This window comes from Callospermophilus lateralis, chromosome 8, assembly GCF_048772815.1.
Source record: "Callospermophilus lateralis isolate mCalLat2 chromosome 8, mCalLat2.hap1, whole genome shotgun sequence".
Lineage (NCBI taxonomy): Eukaryota > Metazoa > Chordata > Mammalia > Rodentia > Sciuridae > Callospermophilus > Callospermophilus lateralis.
The window spans coordinates 65,521,419-65,543,757 of record NC_135312.1 but is presented as its reverse complement, the minus strand read 5'-3'; the positions used below and the strand labels follow the sequence as shown (position 1 = coordinate 65,543,757).

At 32.3% G+C, this 22,339-nt stretch overlaps 1 protein-coding gene and 1 non-coding gene across 7 annotated transcripts in view; one reads left to right on the top strand and one right to left on the bottom strand.

Moving 5' to 3' along the window:
• The window catches only part of Wdfy3 (WD repeat and FYVE domain containing 3), a 260,148-nt gene that overhangs the window by 111,064 nt on the left and 126,745 nt on the right, over positions 1-22,339 (top strand). For 4 of the 6 annotated variants that reach the window (XM_076865184.2, XM_076865185.2, XM_076865187.2 and 1 more), the window contains 6 exons: positions 5,209-5,262; positions 8,712-8,821; positions 12,296-12,457; positions 16,249-16,441; positions 17,670-17,856; positions 20,569-20,735. In XM_076865184.2, coding sequence (XP_076721299.2) covers positions 5,209-5,262; positions 8,712-8,821; positions 12,296-12,457; positions 16,249-16,441; positions 17,670-17,856; positions 20,569-20,735 — 873 coding nt within the window. The remainder of the gene's footprint in view (positions 1-5,208; positions 5,263-8,711; positions 8,822-12,295; positions 12,458-16,248; positions 16,442-17,669; positions 17,857-20,568; positions 20,736-22,339) is intronic. The other 2 variants (XM_076865186.2, XM_076865188.2) reach the window with 1 other exon arrangement.
• Positions 3,279-3,352, bottom strand: Trnaa-ugc (transfer RNA alanine (anticodon UGC)). Its single transcript has one exon. It is a non-coding gene; the product is annotated as a tRNA-Ala (tRNA).

Here is a 22,339-nt window from a genome sequence, read left to right as displayed (position 1 = left end):
TACAGAAGCCAAAAAAAACAGATTTATTTGAATAAACAGACAATTCTATTTTTTTTTTTTTTTTTTTTTTTTTTTTAGTTTTTACTGGTGCAATTCTTTAAAGTGCTTCTATGGTTAAATAGAAAGTAGACTGTTTTCTAAGCACATGGATTTTGCTTAGCAGTTCCCCTACCTATTCTGCGACATTCTTCTGTTGGTTTCAAGGTCTACTCTAAAATAGAGTATTTCTACTTGAACCTGCTCTTCTTGGACCACTACCACCTCCACTACAACCCTTTTAACCACTGTCTTTCTTTCTCATAAAATCCAAATTCTTTAACAATGCTCCAGGCAAATCTGTGATTTTTGCCACGTGTTTTTTGGCATATACTTTTTTTAAAAAAATTTCTTGTTCTTTTTCTGTATTTCAACCAGACTGAGCTGAGTATAATCCCTAAACATGTCTATAATTTTCTTTTGGTCCTTATAATGCTCATAAAGAAGTGTGCTGGGAGGTCTACTCAACACAGCTGAGTTTGCATTTGGGTGGAGCGATACTTCTGCCCTCTTCTCCCTCTTCTGTTGCTCTCATCCCCAGTAGAATAATATAGAGCCATTCTGTCAGTGAGGAAACTCATAAATTGCTAAGCTGGCTGTTTGCATACTACATTGGTTTACTTGTTGGACATGTAAAGGAGCTGTTTGAAAATGCTAGCTATCTAGTCCCAGAAGGCCATTGAGTGGGAGCTACCTCTGTCATGGGAAATTGAGCTTGGGTACAGCCCTCGCTGTGGGGAGATGTTGAGTGTCTTAGCTAGTTCCTTCTCCAGGCAGCCCAGCTGAGTTCTTGAGGATTTTGGATAAACTTCAACTGTATTATGTCAATCCCTTGTTCAGTGGGAGTCAGATTTTATGTTGGATATGATCTTATCTCAGAACCTAAAATGTAATTTCTCTATTATATTCTGGATTTCTGAGTTTTCCTGAAGCTATCTAGATTCTCTATTTTTTGGGAGCTGCTTGACTTTTTTTTATCTAGAGACTTTTGGGATCTTTGTTTCTGTTGTTCTAAAATTTCATGATAACATGCCTAGGGGTATGCCTATTTTTATAGATTATGCTGAATACTCATTGGGCCCTTTCAGTCTGGGACTTTATATCCTTTAATTTTGGGAAAGTTTAATGATTTTTTTAAAAATAATATCCTCCCCTCTGTTTTTTCTTTCTTGTCAGATGTTCTTCTTAGACCATCCTCATTTTATTATCTTTCCTCTTATTTTTTGTCTTTTGACTGCTTGTTAAGAAAACACCTCAGTTTTATCATCTAGCCCTTCTATGGAGTGTTTTTTACTTGTGACATTATATTTTTTCATTTCTAAGAGTTGTTTTCTTTTTTATTGGTTTCGAGCCTCTCATGGGTGTATTTTCTTCTATGTGAGCTCTCTCTCTCTCTGTCTCCCTCTCTCTTTCTCCCTCCCTCCCTCTATCTCTTTTGACTTTGATGGTAAAGAATGTCCTCATATCTCATTCATGACCATCCATTCTTATATACAAATGAAGCATATGGGTAGCCTTTTAATTATGGGTAGAGCTTGTGACTCTGACTTCTGGATAAGGTAATCTTGCCTGGCTGTTTTTTAAAATTTTTCCCCTGCTACAGATGAATTTCTCAGAGAATTGTCAGTCTCTGCTTAGATAATACATGTCTAATTCTTAGCATATTGGAAGCCAAGTGGAAGGAAGGTTTGGGGAACCTCAACATTCAGTATATAAGTTTTTTTCCTGTATGTCCATAATGTTTGTAATACATCCCAATGCAGACTTCTTCTCTTACCCTTTCCATTGAATAAACCTCTAGTCCACTGCCCACGTGGTAGAGCCCAGGGGCTCTAATTTCTATGAAACATACTTTCCACCAGTCCTTCCCTGTGTAGTTTCATACTTGCCTCTTCCAAAGATATCTGGTACTGTCAGTTCCTGAGCTTTTCCACAGTGGTTCCTTTTTCACTTTCCCTGAGCATTGCTGTAAGATTCTAGAGTTTGTTAAAATCAGTTACCACTAATCTCTTCTATTTTAGCACCCTAAATGTTGTTTCTCTTATTTTTCCTGTTTTCTTTGTACTTAGAGGTTTATGCCTTTTTATAAAAGAAAATTCCCATTATGACCATTTTAGTGGATATATCAGTCTACCCAGGCTAACGGAACAAAGTTCCATGGATTTAAATAGTAAGAATATATTTTTTTACAGCCTTGGGAGTCTGGAAGTCCAAGGACCAGCTGCCAGCATGGTTGGGTTCCAGAAAGGGCTCTTTTCCTGGCTTGTAGACTATCACCTTCTCACTGGGCTCACATGAAGGAGAAAAAGAGGGCAAGCCCTCTGGCATCTTTTCATAGAAGGAGACTATTCCCATCATGAAGGTCTTACCCTCCTGATGACATTTTACCCTAATTACTTGCCATAGGCCCCTCCTTTAAATGCCATCACATTGGATTTCATGGCTTCACATATGAATTTTTGGTCTATATCCATGGCATTTCAGGAAAGAAGAGAAATTAATGCATATGTTCATCTTAACTGGAACCTATTGTGCATATGTTGATGTAATAGCCATTAAAATAATTTCAGATTGAGGATTAAATCCCTTATTGAGAAGTAATACATTATATGAATTGATTATAGATTTTAAAGTGAGTTGGTTTTAATTATATTTGCAGTCCTTGAAACAAATCTAATGAATGGTGGTAAAATGAAGTATGTGTCCCTGTTTTCTCCCTTTTCCAGTTAAAATGAAATTACATCTGCCTTTGTCTTTCCTGATCTCAGTTACTCTGCTGGAAGTGAAAATTTGGTATATAAGATTAGTATTTTATGCCTAGTTAGTTACTTTAAACAGATGATATAAAGGAAAATTTCTCTGTTACACATTGTCTCCAGTTTTTTTCTTTTTGGGTGACACTCTAGATTAGAAAATAATTTCTGATAGTTTATTTTTTTACTTCTCTTTCTCTTTTTAAACACCCAATCTGCATGTTGTAGAGAGAAATTTTGCTACAATAGAACTTTGTTTTCTTAACTTCTTTTATGATTTTATACTAACAGGGTTATTTTTACGTGTACCAAAGATATCTTAAATAGAGATGTCTTGTTGTAAATTATAGTAATAGTTACACAGATATTTTCTTAATTTTTATAATTATACTCATGGAAAGTTGCCAAAATAGTAGTATTCTATGCCCTTCACTCGCCTGTCTTTATTTTTTAACATATATTTTTATTTATTTGTTTATTTATTTATTTAGATAGGTGCTGGGGATTGAACCCAGGGCCTTGTGCATGCAAGGCAAGCACTCTACCAACTGAGCTACATCCCCAGCCCCTGTCTTTATTTTTGACATCCTACTACGGGGAATTTTTATTTCATGTTTTTTTAGTTGTAGACACACAGAATACCTTTATTTTATTTATTTGTTTTTATGTGGTACTGAGGATCAAACCCAGTGCCTCATACATGCAAGGCAAATGCTCTACCAACTGAGCTATAACCCCAGCCCACTACTGGGGATTTTTAAGGTACAATTTTTTATATTATGTAATTTGTAGTTTTAAGCTTTTGAACTTCATTTAAATTCTTACAAGATTCACTTCATTGTGTTACTTCTTCATGAGAGAAACCTTTCCTAATCACTCTTTTTCAAATAGTTCTTCTAATCGTCTATATATTCAGTCACTTCTGTATCATTTATAGCTTTGTCATCATCTGATGATATTTACTTATTTTATTGTCTGTTGTGTTCACCATGTATCCCTAACATCTAGAAGATGCTCATCACATATTACATGTTTGATAAATTTTTACTGATTTTTGACATAGGATTTTTCTGCCTCCCCCCCTCTCTAATGCCTTAAGAAAGAGCCAGTCTTACTGATTTTTAAGAGCAGAGTATAATTCTGGATAGCTCTTCAGTTGGCCTTAAAGAACTCTGGCTACGGGAATCCTTATTCTTTCATTTTTAATCTTGAATGCTGGAAGATTTTTTTGGTCAGTGTCATCAAAAATATTTTCATGGAAGTATAAATAAATTTCTAACTTTGTAGGATTTAGGTACATCCTGAGTCATCTATATCTTTGATATTTTATTCAAATTTATTCATTCATTTTTATTATGGTTGAGAAACACATGATAAAAGATCTATTCTCTTAACTGTACAGCTTTGTTAAGTGCCATGCTATATAGCAGTCTCCAGAACATTTTCATCTTGCTTGACTGAACTATATTGATTGCACAATAACTCCTCATTTCCCTCACTCCCAGTTTCTGACTTCCAGCCACTATTCACCTTTCTGCTTCTGTGAATTTGACTACTTTAGATAACATATACAGTTTTTTATTTTATTTTATGGGTAGTTATCTTTGGAAGGAATTTTGTCATAATTTACAGTCACCATAATTTTTCTCTAAATTGAATCCTCTTTATTCCTTTGGAAATTGAGTACATTTGTTTTGTACCAGGACAAGTTTTCTTTTCTAGGACTCTTCTGAATTTGGTGTGGAAATTTTGTATGTGTCACTGAATCACCACCCACATAGTCTTTGTCAAATCCCTTCTAACTGGATACTTCAGACAGAAACAGGTGTGCCAACAATTCTGCTATTTAAATCTATCGGAAGTTAGAAAAGAGGGAAAATTTTTAGGGAATATCAAAAGCAAAATGAATACATGGATTCTTGATTATATGTTAGAATATCTTCATAATTTTCTCTTTTTCTCCTTTTAATTCTCTCTTGGTTGTTGCCTCTGTGTGAATTTTGTTATAAATATAAAGTGACTGTCAATTAATTTGAGGAGACATCACATAAAACATAACTGGCTGTGTTGTACACAGATTTCTCGCCACTAAAATGTTTATATTTTTAATTTATTTAATCTATTTATGAGTTACTGAGTTCTGCTATATTGATTCTGCTTAATTCTAAAGGTATATATATGGTCAATTTATATTAGTAAAGCAGAAAATTTATACCTATATAAAAATAGTATCTTGAGTTTATTATTAATGACTTTGCTACTTGCAAGGAACCTCTATTAAACCCAGTGGTGCAATTCCCAGTAGATGGCAACTCAGTGATGAAAGCCTAGATGCTGTTGACCACAGTACTCCTATGATGGGATTGGTGGAATGTAGAGAAACCCCAATTAGACAACCTAGCCTTTTTTTTTTAAACAGAAAAACAGTGTACCCTGCTGCCCTCCAAGGATTTCAGAGCCACAACACCTTCAGGTAATTTAATTCCCAAGGTGTGGTCATGTATCAAGTAAAAAGAAGCATGAAAGCTATGAGTTCTAATATTGTTTTCTGACTAATATTTGGAATTTATTTTGGAAGGGTAGATCTGCTTAGGACTTTGTTTCTTCATTAAAATGAAACAAGTATAATAATACTATTGACATGTCTCATACCATCATCCTGAGGAATGAAAGAATTATGGTATTGTACTTGTTATTAACAAGTTTTGCATTATGATCATTCTGAATGCTGGCTAGCTGAACTCACTTATAATCTTTCAGTGAAGGCTGGAAAATTACATTTGTCTTTAAATTGTCTACATTTTTAATTTATTTAATCTATTTATGACCTCTACTAACTCCATTTCTATATTTTTCATTCTAACTATCAAAATGAAGTATGAAAGCTAAAGCTTGAATCAAATGATTGATGCTTCTGAAGATGAATTAACATTAATGTCTTTTATTAACACTTAGAGCCTTTGCTTAAATCATTACTTAAATTTGTATTTGTTACATATTATTGAAATTAAAAGATCTTAATGCAATGTGTTTGTTCTAGAAGTGTCCCCCCCCCCTCGGATTTAAGAACCTATATGATTTATAGAAGAGTTACTTAAAATTTCTTTTTTATATTTCTTGTTTTGCTTTGTTTTTCCTTTTTTTGTACTGCTTGGGACCAAACCCAGAGCCTTGTGGATGCTGGGTAAATGATGCACCACTGAGCTACACCTCAGACTGTACATAATTTTTTTAAGACCATTTTTTAAAATATTTTTTTATTTGTCAATGGACTTTATTTTGTTTATATGCAATGCTGAGAATTGAACCTGGTGCCTCACACATGCTAGGCAAGCACTCTACCACTGAGCCACAACCCCAGCCCAAGACCATGTTGTTTTTTGTTTTTAAACACTGCTTTAAATGCTATGTATTTTGAAAGTGACCAGCTTACCTAACTTAAAATGAAAAGCTGGAGATCTTTGAGATATTCTGAATGACAGCATAATTAAATTGGTGGGTAAAAGTAAAAATGGTTCTTCTGAATACACTTCTTATGTAAAGATAGATAGGTCAGTGGGGTTTGGGACTCACCTACATCAGTTGGCCACAGTGGTGTCCAAAATACTTTATCTGGATGAGCATGAACACATAGCCAGCTAACAGGAGTGCATGCTTCTGCTTATGTGATCTTTCCAGCTTGTCCTCAAGTAGAATAATTGGTAATATTAAGTTGATAAAGATACTGAAGGGATACATATAAATGATAATAGTATTTTGGTTCTTTTTGGTTTATTTTACTATATTGTCTTATCAGCCAACAATCTGTGTAGTATGTTATAATGTTTAATAGAATATTGCCTTTCTGTCATTTGTCTTCTTATCTTGTTGAATCCCTTTATGTTGATTGACAACTAAAACAAAAATCTCCACATACTTAAAGTATAAATACCCACCATTGAACACATAAGTGAACTATTTTAAAGCAAAAGTGCATTTTTGGTGTTTTGGTTCTCAAAATAAGGTTGCTTCCATTGTTTATATTTTACAGTCTGTTGAATAATAATAAACGTCCATAATTGCACAGCTTTTTTTTTAAGTTAGTATTGTTAACTTGTTCAAAATGTGCCTTAACTATGAGTTTCTATCTTCTTGAACCCCCAAAATAATTGTTTTGCCTTTTCTCTCACAGTGTATCTATAGAATTTAGATAACCCAAAGTATTTTTTTCTTTGTATTACTCCCCTTTTTAAAACTTAATCTTTCTTACCCATATTAAGCCCAAACTCTTGGTGTGTATAAGAAGTTGAGCTCAGTGTGTCCTTCTGTTATAATCATTCCTTTGGTCTAGTTAGGTTGATTCATTCAGATGTGCTGTCTATATGCTAGTAATGTGCTAGATAACAAGGATTTACAGTGAAGGAGGCTTACAAAGAGCCTAATCATGGTGTTTATTTTCTAGATAGGGATGAGAGACTATAAATTAGTTAATACAAGAAAACAATAACCTCAACACTTAGGAGATATTGAGGTATTAGAAATAAATCAGGCTTCTGTTGCCTTCCCTTGTTTCCTGTAATTTTTTGTTAATCACTATCTTTATCTCTTATAGATTAGATTGCCTAGATTCAAATATGAGTTCACTGACTAGTTATGTGGCTGTTGGCGAATTGCTTATCCTCTCCATTTCTCGATTTATGCTGGAATAAGGGGCATATTAATAGAAAATAACTCAAGGTTTTTGTGAAGATTAAGTGAGTTAAACACACAAGTACTTCAATATAATTTAATTATAATTTAGACTCAATAAAATAAGCTACTTTAAAAGTTGTTCCAGTAAAATGTTTTCTCAAATGGAAGCATGTAAGGAAATAATGTCCGTACCGAATCATATATACGTCTTGTATTCAGTATTCTAATAAAGCACTTTTGAATGGGTTAAATTGAAGAAAAATTACATCTGAGCCTCTAAATTTTACTGCTTCTATTTTATGAAGTTAAGTATACATCAGTGTCTTTCAGGCATAGTGAACAGTTTGGACTTATTTTCTGATAACTTTAATTCATCTTATAAATCAATATAAATATTGGAAAACTGTGCAGGTGAAATTAAGTGCATGTTTAGAATTTGTTCATTTTTTTCTTCTCTCTAAAAACATAACCAGCTAAATTTGCTCACTCAACAACAGTTCTGTGAATGACTTTCTCCTATATCGCTGTTTCTCTATGCCTGCTGTCAGCCTCTCAGGTTTTACCTAGGTAGACTCTTCATTTTATTTCCTTTCCACCAGTCCTTGTTCTTCCAGTCTACCTTATGCATTACAGCTAGATAGGTAGTCTTAGAATAGCCCTTTCTACTTTGCCCAGGAAACTGTATTTGTTCTAAGAGTCAGCACAGCCCTTAGGTTGCCTTCTTTCATAATCAGGTATCTATTTTTTTTTTTTTTAATCACTGCTGTTGATATTAGGCTATTAGGCTCTGCCTCTGAACATATGCTCTTTTACAACAGTGTTAATGCAGTTCTTGGTCTTGATCCGTGTTCAGCAGGCTCATTCCTCTAGCCCCACTTGTTCCAGTGCCTTGCTCCTTCTCACCATGCCTTTCAGCCCTCCCATTTCTTGGACAAACATGTACATGTTTTCCATACAGATTTAATTCTTATTTCACCCTTTCCCATGACTCTTTTTGATTAGTTTATGTCATTCTTTTTGCTAAAATATATATAGGTTGATTTTTACATTTCTGTATTAGTGAAGTTAGTTTTTATGTATACCATTAAAACATCATAACTTTAAATTTTTTTTTTTTCATAGAGTGTGTAATAGTGCTGATATAAGAAGGATCGGCTTAGTAAATGATTATTTCCCTGGTAGATTTTTAAGAAGAACTTTTTTATAATTGATTTTACCCGCAACCTAATGGCTTTCTCTTTGATTTTATAGAGGCTGCAAGTCGGGCCATAGTCCAGTTCCTGGAGATCAATCAGAGTGAAGAAGCCAGTAGAGGCTGGATGCTTCTGACAACAATTAATTTGTTGGCATCCTCTGGTCAGGTCAGTTTTTAGTTTTCATTTTTGACAAATGTACTCTTTGTTATCTTCTTGTGGGATTTTTTTTTTTTTTTTATTAAGTTGATCATTGTATACTAAATAAGATAATATGATAGGTCTTTGTGTTCTCCTAACTCTTCTAAAACATTACTTCATGTTTCTTATAATCTCTGTGACAAGCTTAACTTAGTATTTTATGTACTTTATTCATGACAAAATGTATGACTTAGAGGAGTGGTTTCTATCTTTGTCATAACACAAAAATCTGATGCCGTCTTTACAGCATGCTAGGCAGAGTTGGACTATTCATGGCTAGAGGCAAGTAGCCTAGGAGCTCTGGGTTCATCAGGCCTAGCCCAACACTTGTGTAACCTGTGTTAGGGAAACTAAGGTAGAAAATCATTATTCATCTAATTCCGCTCAGCTGGTAAGTTGTGAATGACACGGAAAATACTGTTAAATGTTTTTGGTATTAATACAAAATAGGAGATATTGACATTTTTTCAGGATAATGGATTTTCCCTTCTCACTTGATTTATTCTGGAGATTGCTTTTTATTTCCTTTAAGTCAGTTTTAAGTATCTGACATGGTATATCTTATCCATACTCTTTATGAGCCATTTAGACACCTGATTTTTTGTCTTCATTATTGTTGGAATGAAGGAGGTTTATTTGTAGGAAGATCCAGAGTGAATTACCTATAAAATTCAGTACCAATGTTGGACATGTCTATTGTCCACAATACAGCAGAGTTTAAACACCTCACATCATTTAATAAAGGTGACTATGACACCTATTACAATGAGTGGTCCATGCAGAAATAATACATAATTTTTATTTACAGTATCCTGAAATTAGTCACTAGCCCTAAAGTAGTTAGCACTTGGAATAGTCGCTTTCTGTTTATTCACTATTTTGTTTCTTTGTGTGTTTTACTCAGGGAATTGGCAAGAGCAACTTGTCCTTGTTTTCTTGAACTTTCCACATTTTAGCATAGAAACCCCTTAGTTCCAGGCAAATAGAAATGGTTGGTCATCCTACATAAACTGAGATAGTCCAATTTTCAGATATCAGTCACTGTGCTGGATAACTAACAAAATCCCAATTCTATTTCTACTGATTGTGTAAGTGCCTCTATGCTGCTGTATCAAAATTTGGTTTGAAGTAACATATCTTCATGTTATTGAAACTTCAAAATTTAATTTAAATAATTACTGTTGATTTAATGTGTTTAATATGAAGTTTTAAATTGAAATATTTCTTAGTTTTATTCATATTTTCTTTAGATGTTTTTTCTCTCCTTCTCATTTGTGAGCAGATTGTGTCCTTTCATGATACCTAACAACAATAGAAACTCAGTAGTGTGGATTATCCTAAACATGCACAAATACACACCCCTAAAAGTGTAAGAAAAGAATTAGGAGAAACCAAATCACTTGCAACAATTATCAATGTTGCCAAATACTAGTTGGGATACCAAGTTATACCTTAAGTCTATCTGTGATAAGATGAAAATAAAAAAATTACTGCTTTGCTTAATGGGAAAGGGAAACTAGTAGTAATCTTAAGTGGAAAATGATACATTTAAAAGCAAATATACTGTTATGCTTTGAGCTGCTTTTTGTTGTTGTTGTTTGTTTGTTTGAGTGCCATTTTCTGCTGACAACAGTGAGATACAGAGATGATAGAAATGTGGTCCTGACTCAACATACAGATGACAGAGGTGAAAGAGAGAAAGATAGTACCATAAAATATAATAATGGCATATGTTTAGTGCTATTAAAATAGAAATGTGAGAGTAGAACTTTTTTAAAAATAAGAGTAGGAGAAATAATGAGGAATTAAAGGGAATGTTTGAGACATAGCTGCACTTTAAAAATTGTGGTGGCAAGTGATAATAAATGGTAGTTGGATAGAGCAGGGACTTAGTATTCTTGAGGCAGAAAATAATATTGGATATTTAGAAAGAAGCTAGATTTTTCAAGGTATTGTTCCTGAAGCTCATTCTCCTCTCCCTCATACTGCTACTGCATTAATTCAGGCCCCATCTTGCAAATGGTTTTCTGTTTTAGTTAATTGCCCTTGCCACCTGGCTCTCTATATTAATTTATGATATATACTACCACCAGCCAATACCTGAATTCTGATTGTGTCACTTTTTAATTGAGTGTAACATTTAATTGGGTGTCCATTGTCAGTAAAATAAAAGTCAAACTAGAATGTGAAACTCTTTTCATAGGTTGTTTACTTACACACTTTATTGATCACTTGATTAGCTCTCTAACCTGAAGCAAGGTATGTAAATAATGAGGTTCAGTTGCCTCTTTGTAAGATCAGAGTCATAGGACAATAGTATCTATCTCAGTGTTGACTTGACTAGTAATTGAGGTACACCTGTTGAACAGTGAACACTTAATTGAAAGATTAGCTTTTATTTGTGTGGCTTTTCAGTAATCAACAGTTTGCAACTCTGATGTCTTAAGTCTATTGTATACATCATATGTCCTAACTTCCTCTGTGTCTTTAGGTGAATCTTTCCTCCTTATTTTAATTTTGTGTATTTTTCTGTTTCATTTCAGGCAGTGTTTATCATTTCCGCTTTGTGTTAGCCTCTATATGCTGCCATTGTTAGACTTCAGAGATAGTAGTTCTTACAAATCTATTAGATTTGCTAGTAAACTGTGGCCTTCTGAAGGGCAGGGCTGCTTCGTCTTTGCATTCCCTGCCTCCTGCACACTGCCAGGTTTACTCTAGGCATTCAATAAGTGTTTGATGAGAAACTAAATAAACTAATGAACAATTGATGCCAACTTGTTGATTCCAATGCAAGATTTTATATACAAAACCATATCATGGAAAATTTGGGTGAATATTGTCTAGAATTTCTTCTTTTAAAAAGAAAATGATAAGTATTGATGTATTTAGTTAGATCAGTGATTATTGTATCTCTCAAGTGTCCTTCCAGCTTCAATAATCTATGATAAGACTAAAGATAAAAATTATAGTAGTAAACTAATATTTTTTAGTACTCATATGTCTTTTGCATTTGTTATTTTATATAACCATAACATTAAGCTAAGAGGTATGTAACATTCTATCCATTTTATAATAGAGAAATGTGAGGCCCAGGAAAAATAAGTAGTTCCCTAAGTTCATGGTTATTAAGTGCCTTTTCCTTAAAATCCCAAAGCTTATATTCTTTGAAACATGCTGCTGCTTAACAAACAAGTACCAAATTTAATAAATAACATTACATAACAAAAAAATCCATCTCAATATTTTATCTAAGCAAATTGGTCCAAGTGTTAGAAATTGAGTGTCTCTAAGAAAGTTGTTATTTTGTGATTCTTACATACATTTAAAAAAGTTTTCATGATAAATACTTTTCTGGTTTAAAATTTATGAGTCCTTCACCTTTACCAATTACTGTTATGCCTATTTGTCTATTCACTTATTTTATTTATTTATTTTTTTCAGAAAACCGTGGACTGCATGACAACGATGTCAGTGCCTTCCACCCTGGTTAAATGTTTATATCTGTTTTTTGACCTTCCACATGTGCCTGAGGCAGTTGGAGGTGCACAGAATGAGCTACCTCTAGCAGAACGTCGAGGACTACTCCAGAAAGTTTTTGTACAGGTATGAAAGGGACTGTTTGCCTGGGTGTCTCCCTACCTTTATTTAAAGTGAAATGGTACACTCCGAAAGTGAATGTTCTGCTTATTTCCATTTTTATAGTATTTAATTCTGTTTGTTATGGTGTGATTTTATCTCATATAACTGTAACATTCTTTATATCTGCAGAGAGAATGTTAAAAAAAATTTAAGGCTATTTGAAGCATTAGCAAATTTGTTTTTCTAAACAGATATTATTAATATTACATTTGATATATCTTAACATCTTCAAAATGAACTAACCAGGGAAAGTTTTTTGATAGTCATGTTAAGACTTGTGCAACATTTCTTAAAATGTCAAGAAATTTTATTCAGTAGCTGTTTATATGCAGGAATTCTCTAGCCTGTAAATATTTAACTTACAAAAGACAGTTTATTTTAGTGGCCTCTGACACCTCTTCTGTTCCCTGTCCTGAAAGCTCTTTTCCGCTGTTACCACTGTTCTTTTAATAGCATTGTGGGTAAACCGAGGTTTAATGGACTTTGTAGCTAGTCTCCTAATACAGTCATCATGGGGAAAAATGATGGTGTTTCTTGGAGAAAAAAATTAAAACAAGCAACCTACAAACAAATAGAATGCAGTCTGCCCATGGTTTTGTCTAATATAGTATAAACATACATTTAATACAAAAAGATAAATATTTCACAATTTTACTTACACCAGGTATCTAAAATTATTAACGATTAGAACAATAATAACAACAACAAAAATAGAATGCTGGTTTCTAGGGATTATGGAGACAGCAGAAAAGGGAATTGTTGTTCACAGAGTATAAGATTTCAGTTTTGCAGGATGAAAAATTTCTAGTGATCTGTTATATAACAACATGCATATAGTTAACATTGCTGTACCACACACTTAAAATGGTTAAGATTATAAATTTGATGGCTGGGGTTCTGTAGCTCAGTGATAGAGCACTGGCCTAGCACATGCGAGGCGCTGGATTTGATCCTTAGCACCACATAAAAATAAATAAATAAATAAAGGTACTGTGTTCAACTATATCTGAAAAAAAATATTTTAAAAAAGATTATAAATTTTATGAATTTTTTACCACAGTAAAAAGCAACGACAGCACCTTTGAATCAACATCCCTGAAGTTGTGTAACCTGAAATGCAACTTTAAAATGAAAGTGATATCTACTTAAACAATCTTTGTAAGGTTTAAATCAGCTAATGTATAAAGCTTTGGTTCTCTGCTCAGCACAAAGTAGACACTTAAGTAAAAATAAGTCTTATTGCTACTGTTGCCATGAACGTAGATAGAAAATAGAGGATGGTGTATTTGAGGTAGAGAGGTGGGCCAGGTGCAGATGACAGAGCATGCTCACTTTGGGTTTCAGGAATGTTTCCTTCATGATTCAGTAACTGCCTTTACCAGGTTCTAGTGGTGAAAGGACAGGGGGAGAGAGGGATGCCAACACAATTTTTGGAAGGAAAAGATTGGGATTATTCAATAAAATACTAAATTAGTACAACATTTGCTTTAGTAGATGTTTTTGTGCTTGTGGTTAACATCTCATCTCATCTATCCCATAACTTCAGAGCTATTGTTTTTTCCCCAAAATGATCATGTGAGCAAATGGCAGAAACTGAGCCAGAATATAGACTTGTTGGACCCACAAATCAGATCTAATGAGAAAAACTATGGGAATAAGTAAAGAAATAAGTGGTATAGGAATGAAAACTGCTTGAAGACCTTGTTGATGAATATGGAAGATTAGTCTTTGCTTTTTAGAATAGCAGCCCCATTTCATTAAAGCCATTCTACAGAACTAATTAATGTCTTAGGCAGTAAATGGAAGCTGCGTTTTATATGTAAGCATAGCAAAGGGTTTTTTTTAATACTTAAAAAATTTTACTATATTGATACCACTGGATGCTAACTTGTAATAATGAGTGGCTCATTTTAATATACTGTTATTATTGAATGTTAAGACCAAAAGGAACTGAAACTATCATTTAAATCAGACCCCTCACTTGAGTTATAGAAACTGATGTCCTTGTGCATGAGTGGCAGTGCGGAGAACCTTACTGCCCCACTCCCAACCCAGTGCTGCTTTTATTGCATCACTTTTTTTGTTTTAGTGCCTCATCAAGGGCTAGATATTATTTTCAACATTTTGTTTAGAAAACTGATAGAGATAAGCTTATTAAGTGTTTTATGACAGATGAAATCCCTGTGTTTGTATTATGTGACAGATGGTTTCCTGGGACCTTAGCGGTTGGTACTGTTTCATGGAGGCATTCATTCTTTGTTGATGTGGCCAATTACTGCTCTGCCACACTTGATTGGACTTTGTAACAGAGCCACTACGAATAGAAGTGATTAGTACAGGGGCAGACGAGGAATGTGAAGTAGACTCTGCACTTTTCTATTTTGTAAAATGAAGGGATTATAGTAGACAATTTTAAGAATCATTTTGCCTATAAAGATTAAGAACCAATTATCTTAGCAGTCAACAGATTCAAAGAGTCATTAAATCAGGTTTATTTTTGAGAACAGGGATTTGGCTAGGAAAAAACATTTTGCTATTTTAGTTTTGTTTTCTGTGTTACAAATTAGAAAAATGGCATCTGTCCCTCTGATCACATAAGGTAGGGTCAAAGGCAATAAAGAATTTAATCAGTAATATACTTCTCTGAGCATATACCTTTTGTTACATTTGATGATCTGTATTTACATGTGGGAAAAGATATACATACTACCCATATTTATGGACATTCTTTATCTAGCAGCCGTTCTAGGCCTGGGGCATCCATATTTACTAATTATATAAATATTTTACTGTTTTCATGAATTTTTTTATTCTTCTTTCTTTCTGATATTTGGCATTTATGAACTAGGAAACTTTTGTATCTAAACATATTAATGTAATATTTCAAATACTTCTTTTCCTATTTAGAAATTTTCCCTAACAATTTTGAAATATCCAGATTTCATAAAGCTCTCTTTAAGAGAATCAAATGATTTCATAATTAATAGTTTATTCATATTTTATATTTTAAAAAATATTGAATTGAGGGTTTAGCACTGAAAAGTTAACTTTTCCTGATACTGATCTGGGTTTAGAAGGATTTCTATTGAGGGCAGAAACCATAATTGAAGTCCCCAGAAAGCTGATGCTCAGTGCTGCAAACGCTTGTGATGTGTATATTGTGCAACTCGTAGTTTAGAAATCAGTTTTCATTCTAGACTTGAAGAAATCAGGACTTAACAAGATTTATGGCAGTCAGACACAATTTTAAAAATACTTTGAAATTAAGTGATTTATATTATTCAAATATCCTTTTCTACCTTGACAGAATTGAAACAATTTGAAAATTTCTTTAATTTCAAGATGTTTTAAATTTCTTATCCTGTGACACTGTTTTTTTAGAGAAGACAATCACATTTCACCTGTGTAAGAACTAATGAACTAAATTAGAATGACAAAATATTGAACAGGAAAGGTAGTGCTATTTTATCCTGTTTTAGACAGGTAGACAAAAATACCATGATGAAGAGAGTGGATAATAAAGATTTTTTTAAAAAAATAAACTGATATAAGGAAATGTTTTAACATAGCACACTTCTAAATTTCAGATGTCTTTTTAATGTTGCATATGAAAACTAGTCATTGTGGTTTTAATGATATTGCCCAACACTTACCCTCAATTTTTTTTAATAATGTTGAGATCACATCCTTTTCTAGTTTTTCCCTTTTCCTCACCCATTTATTTACTTTATGACATGTTTTGTTTTGTCTTTTAGATCTTAGTGAAACTCTGCAGCTTTGTTTCTCCAGCAGAAGAGCTGGCTCAGAAAGATGATCTCCAGCTTTTATTCAGTGCAATAACCTCTTGGTGCCCTCCCTATAATCTGCCTTGGAGGAAGAGTGCTGGAGAAGTCCTTATGACCATATCCCGCCATGGTCTTAGTATCAATGTAGTCAAGTATATTCATGGTGAATATTTCTATATATTCATTTTAAGTGAATCTCTTATGCTTTACTTCATTTGAGACAAATTTTTAAATTATTTCTCCATTATCCAGAAATTGGCTTCTAATTTAAAAAATAAATTGTCTAGGAGAAAATAATTTTTAAATTTATGGAACATTTCAAAAGTAATAAATTCTCATTAGTTCTGTATGATATATATCCTCAAGAGTCAAAACTATTTCATTGTTGTGTAAATGTTCAGTCCTATGTCATAGTCTATTCTTCTGTCTTCTGAAGGAAGACTACAGAAAGACTAGTAACAATAGCATATTTGCTGAAAAAGAGCAATGCTATTGTTATTAGTCTTTCTGAATATGTCTCATATATAACCTGATAATATCTCCACTGGAAAATAAAGGGAATTAAGTGGATTCTTTATCACTACTAAGGAGGAATTTATCTGTTTAATCCATTCATTCAACTATTTCTCTAAAATATCTATAGAGATCATTTGTATAGTGTCTCAAATTATTCACTTTTAAAGTTTTTATTATTGTCCTGAAACTCTTTCAAAATATTAACAACTATTTGTTCACTTGTAATATGAAAGATACAAGTGTAAACTCTTACTTAATATGTGAATTAGTCATTAAATAGTTTCTTCCCTTTTATTCCTATGTTGAACTTAGCTTTTTATATGTGACACTGGATCCTCAAAGTCAGTGATATGGTACAACTGTAGTTTAAGCTACGAACATGTAGTGTAATCATAATCTTGAAATTTTATTTCTGAAACATTTATGATATCTATACCTTAAATCTGTATTGGTGTATATTCAGTCTGATGTGAATGTTAAATAATTAATGGGTTTTTTTCCTTCTTAAACTTTGAAGATACTTTTATTTTTTTTTTCATCCTGTTACTGTATCATCAGGAAAAAAAATCAAAAAAATTTTCAGTGACCAATCCTTTTGTTTAATGATAAAATGTAAAACTGTGATCTAAGAACTATAATAAATGTCAATTCTTTCTAGGCACATTTCTATATAACCTTTCATTATCTACTTTAGAGGTAGGACTTTTACAATGAATTTGAATCTTACATTTAATTTTAGAAGGTTTAACACTTATCTCATAGTGTTTTACATATTCGTTAAAATTTAATGTTTCATTAAATACCAGGTAAGAATGAAGAAAATTTTCTTGAGCAGTGGACATAATACATATTTATTTAATTCTTTATTCTTACAGAAAAAGAATGTTTATCTACTTGTGTTCAGAATATGCAGCAATCAGATGACCTATCTCCTCTAGAAATTGTTGAAATGTTTGCTGGGCTTTCTTGTTTCCTCAAAGACTCCAGTGATGTTTCTCAAACACTTTTGGATGATTTTCGGATATGGCAAGGATATAATTTTCTTTGTGATCTCTTGCTTAGGTAAAACCCCACAATTTAAGAATATGTTTTCAATGTTTACTCAGGTTTTTTTAAATCAAAGTAAACAATGGGATTTGTGATTACAAGAAAAGGAAACATTTATTGACTGTATGTTTTGGTATCCTCTTGGCTTTACTGCCTTCTTTTTATTCTATTCTGACTACAGAGTAGAAGTAGTGAATTTAGAGTAAAAATTCTCAAATGCAGAATACAAATATGAGTTTAGATAGGAAGAATAAAGCTACTGTTTAATAACTGAGGAAAAATTAGAAATACTCTTTGCTTTAGTAAAAGGTGAAAAATTTATACGATTTGAAGAGGCTTGGGTTAAGATTGGTAAGGAAAAGTGCTTACTAGTCCATTAAACAATGGTGATTAATGATATGGTAAAATGAGCTGTATTCATTTATAGAGCTGTTATTAAAGATATTTTTCACCAGTTTAAAAAAAAAGAAATACTCCTTGCTTAATTGTACTTTTTGGTTGCTCTTATTTTATAGTACTTTCAGTATTGTTATTAATGTAGTTAATAGTAAGAACAATTATGTAGATTAAATGAGATCTTATAAACATGTGTATAAAACAAATGACTATAAAAATAGTCATTTCAAAATGTTTGACTTAACTACCCTTTGCCATTCTAAATGGTGCACATGTATACTGAGGAAACTGCTGTTAGAAAATTTATTAGGAAGAATACACTTGTTCCTTTCCAGCTGTTTCTAGACCACTAGTTATTTTTAAATCATTTGATCCAATGTAAGAAAGCATTGTTTTGTGAACATATTATTCCTAATACCAGTTTAACCTACTTATCTTTAGTTAATGTTAGGCTCCTCCCAAGAATATACTTTTGTATTTATATCCTCATTTATAAAAGAGGTTATATGAATGTTGATGAAGTAATCAGTTTACATTACTAGTGGAGTATTAAATGGTACAATCCTTTGAGAATGCAGATTGACAGAATACTATTAAGAACCTCAAAAATGTTGATACATGCCGAGTGTCATGGAGCATACCTGTTAATCCTAGCTACTTGGGAGGCTGAGGTTTGGGTAATATAAGAGAGTTTGGGCAACATAGGGAGACCCTTCTCAAAAAAAAGAAAAAAAAAAGAAGGTTGAAAATCTGACAAAATACTTTTTTATCCCTGGTTATAGATCCTAATGATATAATGGTAAATGTGACAAAATATTCTGTGTATTTGTCCTTTTGTATTCTAACTGTCTCATCTTCTCCCTGCCAAATCTGTGATTGGCTTGCATGATATTAGTAGAATACCAAGCTCTATGAAGAGCTTTATATATATAGTATGAGATTAGAAAAATTAAACTTTTCAGATTTAAAAAAAAAAACAAGTTTAAAAATATACATCAGTGTGGGCGCAGTAGAGCACGCCTGTAATCCCAGTGGCTTAGGAGGCTGACCCAGGAGAACTGCAACTTCAAAGCCAGCCTCAGCAAAAGTGAGGCACTAAGCAACTCAGTGAGACCCTGTCTCTAAATAGAATAGGTCTGGGGATGTGGCTCAGTGATATATATATATATAAATATAAATAAATAAATAAATAAATATATATATATATATATATATATATATATATATATCATCATGTTAAAAGTGATTATCTGAGTTGTGAACTAAGAATACATTTTCTTTTTTCATACTTTTGTGTATTCTCCAAGTTTGTTTGTTTGTTTATTGGTGCCAGGGAGAACCCAGGGGCACTTATCCACTGAGCCACATCCCCAGCCTTTTTTATATTTTATTTAGAGACAGGACTTCCCTAAGTTGCTTAGGGCCACACTGAATTGCTGAGGCTGGCTTTGAACTCTCAGTCCTCATGCTTCATGCTTTAGACTCCTGAGCCTCTGGAATTACAGGCCTTTGCCACCATAGCCAGCTCCAAGTTTATTTTCATGAGAACAAGTAACTTCTATTAAGAGGAAAAGCCCAATAAATCTGATTCTTTTAAAAAAGATTCTTTTAAACATTTGTGTTCTCAGAAAAGCCATTATCAAAGATAATTCCCTCATGACTCCAGAGTTCTTTCTAAAGAAATTATGACCATTTAAAAAAATTATTAGATTCCTAGAACTTTTTTTAATGATAATACTGGAATAGATTAGTGAAATTCAGGGCTAGGGTTGTGGCTCAGCGGTAGAGTGCTCACCTCTCACATTCGAGCTCCACATAAAATAAATAAGTAAAATAAAGGTATTGTGTCCAACTACAACTAAAAAATAAATATTAAAAAATTAGTGAAATTCAGATAAAATTCTTAGAACTCTTCATAGAAAATGTCTTAGGAAAGAATGCTTTAAATAAAGTTTTGATTATAAACAGTTCAACTTTAACTCCAGAGCTTTGCAGTACCTAGAAGGATTATGTAATCTAGTTCTTTTATTGTAGACTTTCTACCAAAAATTAGTGTTTTATCTAAAGTAGCACTGTTAGTGGGAAAATCAGCACTTTTACACAGAGTCATGCTTTCTGATTATTAATCTGATTTTTTTCCAATATACCATAATGTGTTTTAATAAAATTGGTAAATTTTAAAAATATGTGTTTTCATATAGGAAAAATAGTAAAAGGAAACTTCTCAGAGTACTTTCTACATTTGTTTACTAAATCTAAAAATGCTTTCTGTATTAACTTTGAGGATACAATAAAACAGAAAAAAATTTGCCCAAATCATCCTTTTTCTAGATTGGAACAAGCAAAAGAGGCAGAATCCAAAGACGCCTTGAAAGATCTGGTTAATCTGATAACTTCCCTAACAACATATGGTGTCAGTGAACTCAAACCAGCTGGTGTTACCACAGGGGCACCCTTTTTGTTGCCTGGATTTGCAGTACCTCAGCCTGCTGGCAAAGGTGAGTTTAATTTTCTCCCCCATTTTTGCAACTCAGAGAAGTAGAAGAGGAATGAATTTGTCTTACTTTACTCCTTATATTATTTGCATAAAGATAATTTGTTGCTTTCCATTCAAGTTTGTGCTACATTTAGTTAAGTCTAGATAAAAATTTCCTGAGAGTGTTTGGCAAATTAAGTACTTGAAAATGATATTATCAAAACAAACTAAATGAAAAGTTTTATATTATGGTATTTCATTGTAACATTCAAACAGTTTTATATACTAACACACTTCTTTTTAACTCCATGCTTTTTTATCATGCTTGGGTGGAACTTAAATTCACACTCTATAATTTTTAATATAGGAAAAATATGAGGTATAAATGCTTATATTTCATTTAAAGCTAAATAAAACTAAGTAAAAGAAGTCACATTATTTCATTGATGTCAGAGATTAAATTTTGTAGTCTAGATTTTATAACATTTGGGACATCATCTAATGATCTCTTACTAAGAAAAATTTATTACATAGTTAATAACATTTTATTACAAAAGAATACAATCTATGAAAATAATATTATAAAAACAAACTAAATGAAAAGTTTTATATTATGGTATTTCATTATAACATTCAAACAGTTTTATGTACTAACACACTTCTTTTTAACTCCATGCTTTTTTACCATGCTTGGGTGGAACTTAAATTCACACTCTGTAATTTTTAATATAGGAAAATATGAGGTATAAATGTTTATATTTCACTTAAAGCTAAATAAAACTAAGTAAAAGAAGTCACATTATTTCATTGATGTCAGAGATTAAATTTTGTAGTCTAGATTTTATAACATTTGGAACATCATCTAATGATCTCTTACTAAGAAAAATTTATTACATAGTTAATAACATTTTATTACAAAAGAATACAATATAGTCTTATTGTTAATTCTTTTAATGCCCACTAACCATTCCAAAGAATAATATTGATTAGAGTTCTTCTTTAACTTAATTTGTCACTTTGTCACATTTAGTCATACTTTTACATTTATATGCTCATCAGTGTGTCTAAGCTTAAAGATAGGAATTGAAGATAAATCTTTGGTATTTGCCATACATAGAATAAATTCATGTCATAAATGAGAATTGATAGACTATAGACTGAAGCTTTTTAGAATTCTTTATATATATATTTTTATAAATGTCCATGCCAGGAATTTTGAGCAAACTTTCTAACCACTTTCATATTTTTCCTAAATTCTATATTTACACCATTTCTTAAAACCAGCTTTATCTGTAAGGATTTACATGTTTTATTTTTTGTGGGTTTTTTTTTTTTTTTTTTTGGTCACTCTTGCAAATGCTTAATAGTTATAGACCTGGGGGCAACTTTTAAAGGCAACTTGTTTTGGTCTGCCTCAAATATAAATGTCTATGTTAATTTCTTTATAAATATTGTTACCAATTTGCCTCACAAGAAACAAGGTTTTTGTCTTTTCCAGCTGATGTGTTTAAAAATCAAAGTTTAAAAATGTAACTAGTAACTGGCCATAAACTGCTTTAGCAAACAGTTATATAAAGAAATTACAATTTTAGTTAAAAATTTCAAATTAAAATTATTGTAATTGTA